This window comes from Mus caroli, unplaced genomic scaffold, assembly GCF_978045245.1.
Source record: "Mus caroli unplaced genomic scaffold, Mus_caroli_1 scaffold_5, whole genome shotgun sequence".
In the NCBI taxonomy this organism is placed as follows: domain Eukaryota; kingdom Metazoa; phylum Chordata; class Mammalia; order Rodentia; family Muridae; genus Mus; species Mus caroli.
Genome location: NW_028227260.1, coordinates 12,628,846 through 12,642,341, shown reverse-complemented (window position 1 = coordinate 12,642,341; position 13,496 = coordinate 12,628,846). Strand labels below are relative to the sequence as shown.

Genomic DNA, 13,496 nt, shown 5'->3' with positions numbered 1-13,496 from the left:
ACAGGTAACCTTTAGATAACCTGGCCTTAAAAGTACAATCAAATCCCACTAACCTTAAAGGTCTGTCAGCCATGCTGTCTCCTTGTTCCGTCTGAATCTTTGTCACCTGGCTCCAGCCCAGCTCTGGCCAGTAAGTTGAAGCTTTCCTGACCACCTTCAATTCAGGTGATTTCATTGATCAAGAGACTCACTCCCCAATCTGAATTCCTGTTGTAGTTTTCCAGCACTGTAGTTGCCCGAGGGTGCCTAAGGCTATCAGTCCCAAAGTCCCCTTCTGTTGGTGACACTGGCCTACCTACCTGGTGAGTGTGGATAGTATATCAATGTGCTGTAATGGCAGTATACCAAAAAATGGCCCCTCATAGTTATCTCAGTAACACTGTTATTTCAGTCTAGACTCAGAAATCTGTGTGCACAGTAGCTTGCAGAGGCATTGTGGGAAGAAGAGAACTTCTTAGAGCAATTCTGGAAAACAAAGATTACAAATATCTTTGTGACAATGTCCCCCATGCCACTATAACCAGACTTTTTTTTTCCTTTGTATTCTATTCAGCATCCAAAACTTGATTTCTCAATTATTCACTACACTTGCACAAGCCTCTTTTTAAAAAGGGCAAAATATCTTCATTGGTGGGAGAGGAAGAGGAGAAGAATATATAGACGAAATTAAATCATCTTAATCAGAAAGATATATCATGTTTACAGATTATTCAGAGTCAAATCCTAAATTTTCAAAGAAGGAATCTTAGATATATACGAGGAAAAGGGAAAGTAAGGAGAGTCGGGCTGGATAGTCCATTTTTATAAACTACCTTTAAAAATCAAGCAGAAAATAGTAATAATGCACTTTGACAATCTTTTGCAAAGAATGTACATATTCCAGCACTGAAGAGCATCTTGGATTTTTTTTTTTTTTGGATGGTGCCAACATAGAGCATGTCCTGTAGACATTTATATAACCCAGGTGTTTCAGCAGTAGTCAGGATGTTTCACAGTTTAGGAGGGTTGTATTTGTAGTAGTCTCTATTTGAATTTTAAAATTCCAATGTATATCTCTTCTGGAAATCTCTTCTTTTCAGGTCTTTTCACTCTCTATTTTTAGACAAAAATAATAGTGTAAAAAAAAAATCCAAAACATTAGTTTGAAACTTGTTCTGGTCTCAGTACTTAGTTCCAACACACCCACTGAGACAAAAACAAGAAAAGGTTGGTCCTCCTCATTTCCACTGAAGAAGAAAACTAAAACCACTCCCTGACTGATTATTTTTTAACCCCAGTTTAGGTAGAATAGCCAAAAGTAGCCAAAGAATCCCCTGAAGCAACACTCTTGGAGTTGCAGTAGTTATCTTCAAATTCTGTATGCAATTTTTCACCTCTCACAACAGAGAATATCTTGGATGTTTCATACCATGACCAACAACACTATGGCCACACAGCACCACAGGTTCACTCTACCCCATGCCCCCCCGCATTTCCCCAAACATTGATTTTACTTTATTTTTTTAAATTGGAGTCACTGTAGCAATTCCCACCTCTGATATCAATTGTTTCTAGGGCCCCCAAGAACACCAGGGTTTGGTGATTCATCAGTACAACTCAGAGGACTCATAGCTCCTGGCTGTAATTCATTATGATAGCAAGATACCCAACCAAGTTTGCAAAAGGAAGAATGCATGAAAAGTAGAGCAGAAAGCAGGTCTACGTTTCTAAGGATCTCCTAGAAAAGTCATACACATAGTGTTGCCAACTGAGGAAGCACCCTAAAGATTTAGTGCCCTGGGTTTTTAACAGGGTCTAGTCATGTAGATACTCTCTACTAAACAAATATCCAAACTTCACACACTTAGAATGTGTTCTTTTTACAAACAGGGTTTGTGGTGTTTTTTTTTTTTTTAAAGCATTCACCTGTGAATGTCATTAACCTTCCTAAAATCTCAGCTCCTAGATACTGACCTAAGCTCACTCAACCTTGTAAGCAAACCTGCACAGACAGCAGTCAGGACGTCTATGTTCTGCCTGTATAAGGCAATTGAGGCTTAGACTTAGACATTAAGTAGCCTGTCCAAGGAATCCAGCTATCAGATAGCAGGGCAAAGTCTTAGCTCCAAAGTACATTAACCACTCAAATGAAAAGGACTGTTGAGTCTTATCTAAGATGAGTCCTAATGTATATTCAGTAGAAAAACCATAATATTTTTTAAATGCGGACTAAACATTACATTTTTTAAAAAGCTCTTTTTAACCCCTGATTGTCCTGCTTTTTCCATCTGTACTTCCTTTATTTTCTGGTTATTGTACTGTAAGTCTCTAGTATTCCATGCCTGTCCTTGTGTAGCTCTCGGGAGCCCTCTCAAATCTTCATACAAGTCTTCTCCAACCCGGACCACTGAGAAAAAGAAGAATACGCCTATATCTGCCATGGGAGATGCTGGGAAGGGAGCCATGGCTGGAGGAGAGCCTTCACAGGTAAATTTAAGTGTTCTTCTTCACTCTGTAGTTTGTCTGACAGTGGGATTGTTTCTACCATTGACCTGGGGTCTCTCTTTTGTCCATCTATCTCCAGGGCCTGTTCAAAGGATGCATTTGGTTTAAATTTTTATCAAACTTTGGAAAATTATCAAATGTTTTTGCATTCCTCTAAAGCTTAATGCCTTGTAGCAGATTCCTGATGATATTGTTTTGATAATACAGCCTTTCTTCCAGGGGACATGAGTCAGAAGGAGAGTTGCAGCGACCCATTCTGCTTCCTCAGGCTATCTGGCTTTAGGATTCTTGTCTCTGTGTACAACCTGAGAACCAGGCCATACAAAACTGAGGTTCTAGGTCAAGCTTCATTTACAATAGCCTTTGAATGGTGGTTTATGTCATACAGACACTGTTAGTGAAAAGACTATTAAACAGCTACCTCAATTTTATGTATTTATTAAGAAATTATGCTGGGCAGTGGTGGCGCATGCTTTTAATCCCAGCACTTGGGAGGCAGAGGCAGGCGGATTTATGAGTTCGAGGCCAGCCTAGTCTACAGAGTGAGTTCCAGAGCTATACAGAGAAACCTTGTCTCGGAAGGAAGGGAGGAAGGAAAGGAAAGGGAGGGGAGGGGAGGGGAGGGGAGGGAGGGAAGGAAGGAAGAAAAGAAAGACAGAAAAGAAAGACAGAAAAGAGAGAAAGGGAGAAGGGGAAGGAAGGAAAGAAAGAAAGAGAGAGAGAAGAAAAGGAAAGAAAAGAAAGAGAAAGGGAGAAGGGGAAGGAAAGAAAGAAAGGAAGAAAAAGAAAGAAAGAGAGAGAGAAAGAAAGAAAGAAGTTATATATGCCATATTATTTGTGTTATCATTTGCTACATAGTAAAGTACCCTAAACCTTGTCAGATTAAGTAAAAACAGTATGAGCAGGGCGGTGGTGCCCAGCACTTGGGAGGTAGAGGCAGGTGGATTTCTGGGTTCGAGGCCAGCCTGGTCTACAAAGGGAGTTCCAGGACAGCCAGGGCAATACAGAGAAACCCTGTCTCGAAAAAAACAAACAAACAAACAAAAAGTAAAAACAGTATGTCTTCATTCCTAAGTTCCTTGGGTTTGAAATTGAAGGTAGCTCAATTAAGAGCTTGGTGGTTTTGGTACAAGATTTAATGAGGATTTTGTCAGAATGCTGGCCAGAGCTATATCATCTGATGGCTTAATTGGGCCTCTTGTGAGAATTTCATTACAGGGCTACTGAAGGAGGGACAGGCTCAGTTCCTCATTCCACAAGCCTCTCCACAAACCTACTTGTGACCTTTCTTAGAGCAGGCCATTAAAAACAAGTCCCTCAGATCTGTTGTTATTCAATACAAAGGGAGTTGAGCCCCACCTGTTGAAGGAATCAATATATATATAATCAGTTGTGTTTTATTATGTATCAATTGTTAATACATAAAATTTACGTTAAAACTACTAAATACTATTGAAACTTTTAGCTTTATTAATTATTATTTTTATTATTTGTAGTCTTAGAGAGCAAATTCAGGAACTTCCATGTTACATTGAGTAGTCTACCTTATCCTGAGCACTGTTGAACATTTTATAAAAACATTTATTTTTTTTCAAATTTGTGTTTGCCCTGTGATGGTTAAAATAGGAGCTGGTGTTTTTGACTCTTAGATTTTCTGTAAGGTGGGCTATTTGTGGAAGAAGGTTGCCATTTCTGGGGGCCAAATGAGGACTTGTTACAAAAAAGTGTAGTAAGGAAAGAGGGTGAGGCTGTTTCTGCAGGCCAGTCAGTGATGCCCATTCCTTTCTGCCAAGAGAAGTAAGGGGGAAAATAGAGAAATGTGTGTTTTGCACTCTGCATTATATACCATGTATGCCTCAGAGTTTACAACTCAGCATCTTGGATATTAAAGTCACCTTCTGGTAAAGCTTTTGTAGTAAATGTATGGTTTTGTTTGTATGAATTTAATGTTTCAAATTATTTTTTGAAATTATAGTTACATCATTTCTACCTTCTCTTTCTTCCCTCCAAGCCTTCCCATATACTTCTCCTTGCTCTCTTTCAAATTCATGATATTTATTTATTTATTTATTTATTTATTTTTGTTTTTTCGAGACAGGGTTTCTCTGTATAACCCTGGCTGTCCTGGAACTCACTTTGTAGACCAGGCTGACCTCAAACTCAGAAAAATGCCTGCCTCTGCCTCCCGAGTGCTTGGATTAAAGACGTGCACCACCACACCCAGCTTTATTGTTACATATATGTGTGTATATGACTATGAATATACTGATATGAATATATTAGTAATTCCTAAGTACATAACCAAGTATAGGAAGCCCTTTTTTTTAATTTATTTATTTATTATATGTAAGTACACTGTAGCTGTCTTCAGACACACCAGAAGAGGGAGTCAGATCTCATTACAGATGGTTGTGAGCCACCATGTGGTTGCTGGGATTTGAACTAAGGACCTTTGGAAGAGCAGTCGGGTGCTCTAACCTGCTGAGCCATCTCACCAGCCCGGAAGCCCTTTTTTGAGTTGCCTTGGTTGCCCTCAGAGGTGGAAGGTTCGTCCTTATTGCTGAAAATACCATGCACTTCAGACACAGAACCCAGAAACTTCTGAGCTACAGGTGTATGTTTTTGTACTCTTTCCACTTCCTATATATTTAGGGCCACTATCTGGTTATGCTGTTTGTTACCTCTTGGTAAGATAATAAAATGTGGGGCAGAAGATCTCCATGTTGAAGCACAAACTATTGTTCCAACTTGATGACCTAAATATAATGATGTCATGGTTTCATAAGTCTCTACAAAGATTCATGTTACATATGTATTGATACTTCTGTAAGAAAACTGTGTCACTCTGATCTGGGTTTTTTCAAATTGTAGAAGTAGTACCAGTCATGAGCTGTGGCTATCATATTTTTTGTCCCTTACAGATGGAGAAAATGAAGAAGGGGCGAGTGGCAACTTCTGCTTCTTCTGGGGGTCATGGGTCCCCACTGAGAAGATGCGAGCCTCCTGAAGACATTTCCAAGAGGTTGTCTTCTCCTGTGAAATCCAAGTAAGCAATATTTCCCTTGCCAGAACTCTGATGGTTAATAGTCAAACTTAGTTTGGTTCCATCCAACATTGTGCCTTGTGCTCTGCCAAAAGCATGACCAGCAAAAGAGTTGAGCAAGACAAATGTCTACCTTTGAGGTATGTGCTCCATGCTTATCTATCTTCTGGATAAATGAAGGACCATTTATAAGTTCATTGCTTGGTAACATATATAGGACTGATATTTGCCAAGATTATATGTTCATCGTTTTCTCTTTAAAGCCTTCAATTCTGTTTTCTCTTCCTTATTCCCTCTGGAATTATCCTTTATCTTCTGATGAACCATGTCTAGCTCTAGATTGAAGTGATTGCATTATTTGTGGGCACCTCTGCTCACCATCTTTCATTACTGGAGCTTAGCAATTTTGTCTCCAAAACCAAGTTCTCGTGACCTTGAACTGATCTTTCTGTCTCTGATTCTACAGTCTTCAGATAATAGGTATATGTTATCACACAACACAATATTTTCAAATAAAACACATAATTTTCATTAGGGATAGATAAACTCAACAAGGACAATATAAAAAAACAAATTTATGATCATTGTCCCAAGTTACTAAAAAATTTTACCAACAGTAATTGACAAGAGTGATTCAGTTGAAGGGTCAGTGGGTCAGTAAAATGGTTTGCTTGCTAAAGGTGCTTACCATAAAAGCCTGGCTACCTGAGTTTGATCCCTGGAACTCACCTAAAAGTGGAAGGAGTTGTCATCTGACCACTACACATGTCCCATTGCACACATGCCCTCTTCATGAACACACATATAGGAATAATAAAAAGAGTGACTCAGTAACAACTTAATCCAGAAGTAGAGTGGAAAGGTATAATGTTACTTAGAAGTTTTTCTATGCAGGATTACATAAGATCATCTTCATGCAAGTATTTCGAGCATATATCCCTCAGTGTAACATTTGAGTGGAGACCTACCTATATGAAGTGAGGATGAGGCCTCAGTCGGAGCCTTCTTCATCTGAAGCTGGTTTGCATTATATCAACATGTCATGTTCAGTTACTGGTCTTACTTTGAGGCTGGAGAGGGTCTTTTTTTTTTTTCTTAAAAAGAAATACATTAAATTGGGGCTGGCTTACAATTTCAGAGTTTTAGTCCATTATCATCATGGCAGGAAACATGGTAGAATGCAGGCAGACATGGTGCTAGAGAGTTCTACATCTTGATCTAAGGGCATAGCATGACCATAGGAGACCTTAAAGCCTGTCTGACACATTTCCTCCAAGTAGGCCACACCTCCTAATAGTGCCATCCCTATGTGTGAATCATTCAAACACCTGAGTCTGTGGGGGCCATACCTATATTCATATCACCATAGACATCAACATGGGCCCAGGTGATAGTCCAGACCAGGGATATCAGCCTGGCCTTTGGTGATATCAGACCTACCACTGAAGGGCCATGGACCCTGATATGGCCCTTGTTGGCAAAACAGGCTAGGACCTCACAATGGCCTTAGGGTGACATTGTTGGGTACTCTCATGAGGCTGTTCCTCACTACCTTGGAGTCTCCAGTTCCACATCCTTTCGTGTCTCTTTTTTTAAACATCCCAATTGCTGCCCACAATTCTATCCTCCATCCCCCATCCCCTTCCCTGAGAGGATGCCCACACCCTGGGTACTGCCATACTCTGGCCCATCAAGTCTCTGCAGGGTTAGGCACATCCTCTACCACTGACGCCATACAAAGCAGCCCTGTTGGGGAATGGATTCCCCAGACAGGCAACAGCTTTAAGGACAGCCCTCACTCCAGTTGTTGGGCACCTGCACGGAGACTGAGCTACATATGAGCAGGGAGGCCTAGGTCCAGCCTGTGTATGTTCTTTGATTGGTGGTTCAGTCTCTGAGAGCTCCCAAGGTCCCAGGGTAGTTTACTCTGTTGGTCTTCCTATAGAGTTCCTGTCCCCTTTAGGGCCTTTAATTCTTCCCCCAACTCCTCCACAAGAGTCCCTACCTCCATCCAATGTTTACCTGTGGATATCTGAATCTGTTGTAGTCAGCTACTGGGTGGAACCTCTCAGGGAACAGCTATGCTAGGTTCCTGTCTGCAAGCATAAGCAGAGTATCATTAATAGTGTCAAGGATTGGTGCTTACCCATGGGCTGGGTCTCAAGTTGGACCAGTTATTGATTGGCTATTCCCTCAGTCTCTGTTCCATCCTTCATCCCTGAATCTCTTTTAGACAGGATAAATTTTGGGTTGAAAGCTTTGTGTGTGGATTGGTGTCCCCATCCCTCCACTGGGAGTTCTGCCTGACTACAGGAGGTGGCCTCTTCAGAACCCTGGGGGGGGGTGTATTTATTGTTATAGGACAGATGCTCAGTATGTGTCTGTCTTAGTTCATTAGAGCTAGGAATGCTTCACATTTTAGAGTTGCTCAGGCTTGGGGATGCATGTACAGACTTAATTGGTTAAGCATCCTTGATCTGACTATTTGAAATCTGAGCATTTCTCAGCAGTAGCATGATGCTTTAAAAAATTTGGAATATGGAACATTTCAGATTTCAAAACTTTCTATGAATGATTAACCTAAAAATAAGCCAAGAAAATAAAACAGAGCGGGGAGAAGGAAAAAAAAAGAATGCTTAACTTTGGTTAAAGAGTTGAGAGGTCTAAAGAGAAGCAAGTGTTTCTGGTTATAAAAATGTTCAGAAAAGCCAGACTACACTTGGGAGGCTGAGGCAGAGGGATCATATACATTTCTAGGCCAAAGCTGGGTGTGGTAGCGCACTTGGGAGGCAGCGGCAGCCACATTTCTGAGTTCAAGGCCAGCCTGGTCTACAGAGTGAGTTCCAGAACAGCCAGGGCTATACAGAGAAACCCTGTCTCGAAAAAAACAAAAACAAAAAACAAAACAAAACAAAAAGAATGTCAATGGTAAATTTCATTTATTTTTAGTTCCCAGATTACTACCTAAACAATGTTCTTCAGAATTAAATGTGGTAAATGAATTTTAATGAAAATAACATGGTATACATAAAATTTAGGAAGATACTGGATTCTTTGAATGAGGAAAGATGGGGATCAGACAAGGAAGGGGCACACAGGAATTTTCAACATAATGACAGTGCCTTTCTTCTGAATTAAATGGTGGACGTGTGGGCACTTACTATTTCATTCTTTACACCTTAATATATTTTATAACCTTTGTTTTATGTATTCAGTATTGAAGAAAGACAAGAAAAAGAAACTTGATATTAAAAATTGTATCCCACATAAGCAAACTCTATTTATTATCGACATTTTCTAATTTAAATATGCATGGGTGCTTTGCCCACATGTATATCTGTGCACCAGAGTGTGTGTGGTGCTCATGGAGCCCAGAATCGAGTGGAAGTGAAGTTAAAGTTACATGCTGTCATGTAGGTACTAGGAATTGAACCCAGGTCTTCTGTTCCTAACCACTGAGTCATCTCTCCATCTCTCGGTATGTTTGTGGGAGAGTTTCTAGACTATGTTATTTGGGGTAGAAAGAAATGCCCTAAATGTGAATGGCACCATTCCATGGGCTGGCAAGCTGAACATCAATGTTCATTGTTGTTTCCTGACTGCAGATACAATGTGACTAGCTGCCTAATGCTTTTACCATCATGTTATACTATTAACCAACCAGCAAAACAAACAAAAAGCACATGTCTTTCCTAAATTACTTTTGTCAGACATTTTATCACAAGAAGAAAAGTAACTTGCACAAAAAGGTATTTTGCATAGGTCAAAATAAGCATCTCATTGCTCTAAATCATTTGCTCATAGAAACCCAGGGATATTTAATTGTTTTTGTCTAGGAGCCATTCCCATAGACTTCTCTGGCAGGTGCACTATATGGTTATCCACTCCCATAGATAAGTGACCATAGGGCACCCTGTGTTGGCAGTTCAGCCGTGTTTTGTCACCACCATTTGTTAATAGGCTTTATTATCTGAGCATTTTTATCTGAACTTTTCCCTGTAAAGGATAACTGAAAACATAAAGAGATACCTGGTCCTATAGGTATATGTATTTACCCACTCTGTAATACTATATGTTTAAGTCTTATCAAAGGATCATTTGAATTTGGATCAACTTTTAAGCCTTTCTCTTTAGTTCATTTCAGTTTTAAAGAATTAAAAAAGTACCCTTTCATCCACATTTGTTTTATCATGTCATCCCCTCTATCAGTAGACATATTCCATTATCTCCCAGAACTTTTGAAAGTAAATTGCTGACAATATGTCCCTCAAAAACAAAGGCATTCTTTTATTTACTATGAATCTTCATTGTCAACTTGGTTTTTTTTTTAATTTTTAATATTTTTATTACATATTTTCCTCAGTTACATTTCCAATGCTATCCCAAAAGTCCCCCATAGCGCCCCCCACTTCCCTACCCACCCATTCCCATTCTTTTGGCCCTGGCATTCCCCTATATTGGGGCATATAAAGTTTGCAAGTCCAATGGGCCTCTTTTTCCAGTGATGGCCGACTAGGCCATCTTTCGATACATATGCAGCTAGAAACCTATTTCTGGGAACTAGAAACAAATAGCATTGTCAGGGTTCCCTTGGCTTAAAGTGGTGTGAATCAGTCTTTCCAGAAAGCCATGGAACCTGCCAGAACAACTGTGTCTTCTTTAAGAATTTCAGCTCTTGTATGGTATCCAGCAGGGTGCTAAATCCATAAAAGCATATATAGAGGCAACCTGTTCTGGAAACTCTGTACACACATAAAATTGAGAATTTCAAAGACTATTCTAGATTTTGCTTGCCCATTATACATTTCTCTATCAGTGTGTGTGTGTGTGTGTGTGTGTGTGTGCTCATGTATGTTAGCATATTCTGTTTATTAATGAGGGGTTAGGATAGTTGAATATAAACAGAATTTTGTCCCAAATAATCTATTCTCACTTAAAGGGTAGAAGGGCTTGTTCCGGTTTTTTTTTTTTTTTTTGAAATTTTATTTACATTTTAAATGGTATCCCCTTTCCCAATCCCCCCTAGGAACCCCCTATTGCATCCCCCTCACCCTGATTCTATGAGGGTGTTCCCCCACCCACCCTCCCATTCCTGCCTCCCCACCCTCGCATTCCCATACACTGGGGCATTGAGCTTTCACAGGACCAAGGGCCTCTCCTCCTGTTGATGTCCAACAAGGCCATCTTTAGCTACATATGCGGCTGGAGCAATGGGTCCCTTTGGTTGGTGGTTTAGTCCCTGGGAGCTCTGGGGGGTCTGGTTGGTTGATATTGTTGTTCTTCCTATGGGGTTGCAAACCCCTTCAGCTCCTTAAGTCCTTTCTCTAACTCCTCCACTGAGCTCAGTTCAATGGTTAGCTGCAAACATCGGCCTCTGTATTTGTCAGGCTCTGGCAGAGCCTCTCAGGAGACAGCTATATCAGGCTCCTGTCAGCAAGCACTTCTTTTTTTTTCGAGACAGGATTTCTCTGTGTAGCCCTGGCTGTCCTGGCACTCACTTTGTAGACCAGGCTGGCCTCGAACTCAGAAATCCGCCTGCCTCTGCCTCCCAAGTGCTGGGATTAAAGGCGTGCGCCACCACGCCCGGCTAGCAAGCACTTCTTGACATCTGCAATAGTGTCTGGGTTTGGTGACTGTATATGGGATGGATCCCCAGGTGGGGCAGTCTCTGGATGGCCTTTCTTTCAGTCTCTGCTCCACACCTTGTCTCCATATTTCCTCCCATGAGTATTTTGTTCCCCTTCTAAAAAGGACCGAAGCATCCACACTTTGGTCTTCCTTCTTCATGAGTTTCATGTGATCTGTGAATTGTATCTTGGTTATTCGGAGCTTCTGGGCTAATATCCACTTATCAGTGAGTGCATGCCATGTGTGTTCTTTTGTGATTGGGTTACCTCACTCTGGATGATATTTTCTAGTTCCATTCATTTGCCTAAGAATTTCATGAATTAATTGCTTTTAATAGCTAAGTAGTATTGCATTATGTAAATGTACCACATTTTTTGTATCCATTCCTCTTTTGAAGGACTTCTGGGTTCTTTCCAGCTTCTGGCTATTATAAATAGGGCTGCTATGAACATAGTGGAGCATGTGTCCTTATTACCAGTTGGAACATCTTCTGGGTATATGCCCAGGAAAGGTATTGCAGGATCCTCCGGTAGTACTATGTCCAGTTTTCTGAGGAACCTCCAGACTGATTTCCGGAGTGGTTGTACCAGCTTGCAATCCCACCAGCAATGGAGGAGTGTTCCTCTTTCTCCACATCCTTGCCAGTATCTGCTGTCAGCTGAGTTTTTAATCTTAGTCATTTTGTCCGGTGTGAGGTAGAATCTCAGGGTTGTTTTGATTTGCATTTCCCTGATGACTAAGGATGTTGAACATTTCTTTAGGTGTTTCTCAGCCATTCAGTATTCCTTAGAAGAGAATTCTTTAGTTAGTTCTGTGCCCCATTTTTTTTAGAGGCTTCTTTTTCTTTTTCTTTTAATTAGATATTTTCTTCACTTACATTTCAAATGCTATCCTGAAAGTCCTCTATACCCTCCCCCTGCCCTGATCCCCAACCCACCCACTCCTGCTTCCTGGCCCTGGTGTTCCCCTGTACTGGGGCATATAATCTTCGCAAGACCTAGGGCCTCTCCTCCCATTTATGGCCTATGAGGCCAACTAGAGACGCAAGCTCTGGGGGGTACTGGTTAGTTCATATTGTTGTTCCTCCTATAGGACTGCAAACCCCTTTAGCTCCTTGGGTACTTTTTCTAGCTTCTTCATTGGGGGCTCTGTGTTCCCTCCAGTAGATGACTGTGAGCATCCACTTCTGTGTTTGCCAGATACTGGCATAGACTCACAGGAGACAGCTTTATCAGGGTCCTGTCAGCAAAATCTTGCTGGCATATGCAATAGTGTCTGGGTTTGGTGGTTGTTTATGGGATGGATCCCCAGGTGGGGCAGTCTCTGGATAGTCCTTCATTCCGTGTCATATCTGAACTTTGTTTCTGTAACTCCTTCCATGGGTATTTTGTTCTCCATTCTAAGAAGGAACAAAATATCCACACTTTGGTCTTCCTTCTTCTTGAGCTTCATGTGTTTTGCAAATTGTATTTTGGGTATTCTAAGTTTCTGGGCTAATATCCACTTATCAGTGAGTGCATATAAAGTGACTTCTTTTGTGATTGGGTTACCTCACTCAGGATGATATCCTCCAGATACGTTCATTTGCCTAAGAAATCCATAAATTTGTTGTTTTTAATAGCTGAGTAGTACTCCATTTTCTGTATCCATTCCTTTGCTGAGGGACATCTGGGTTCTTTCCAGATTCTGGCTATTATAAATAAGGCTGCTATGAACATGTGTTCTTATTACCAGTTGGAACATCTTCTGGGTATATGCCCACGAGAGGAATTGTTGGATATTCCAGTAGTACTATGTCTAATTTTCTGAGGAACCGCTAGACTGATTTCCAGAGGGGTTGCACCAGCTTGCAATCTCACCAGCAATGGAGGAGCGTTCCTCTTTCTCCATATCCTCGCCAGCATCTGCTGTCGCCTGAATTTTTGATCTTAGCCATTCTGGTGTAGGGTAGAATCTCAGGGTTGTTTTGATTTGCATTTCCCTGATGATTAAGGATGTTGAACATTTTTTTCAGGTGCTTCTCAGCCATTCGGTATTCCTCAGTTGAAAATTCTTTATTTAGCTCTGTACCCCATTTTTAATGGGGTTATTTGATTTTCTGGAGTCCAGCCTCTTGAGTTCTTTGTATATATTGGATATTAGCCCTCTATTGGATGTAGGATTGGTAAAGATCTTTTCCCAATCTGTTGGTGACCTTTTTGTCTTATTGACAGTGTCCTTTGCCTTATAGAAGCTTTGCAATTTTATGAGGTCCCGTTTGTCAATTTTTGATCTTAGAACATAGGCTACTGGTGTTCTGTTTAGGAAATTTTGCCCTCTGCCCATGTGCTCGAGGCTCTTC

At 40.8% G+C, this 13,496-nt stretch overlaps 1 protein-coding gene across 4 annotated transcripts in view; it reads left to right on the top strand.

The window, feature by feature from the left end:
- The window catches only part of Map7d2 (MAP7 domain containing 2), an 82,893-nt gene that overhangs the window by 51,183 nt on the left and 18,214 nt on the right, over nt 1–13,496 (top strand). For all 4 annotated transcript variants that reach the window (XM_029473680.2, XM_021153551.3, XM_029473683.2 and 1 more), the window contains 2 exons: nt 2,336–2,466; nt 5,406–5,530. In XM_029473680.2, coding sequence (XP_029329540.1) covers nt 2,336–2,466; nt 5,406–5,530 — 256 coding nt within the window. The remainder of the gene's footprint in view (nt 1–2,335; nt 2,467–5,405; nt 5,531–13,496) is intronic.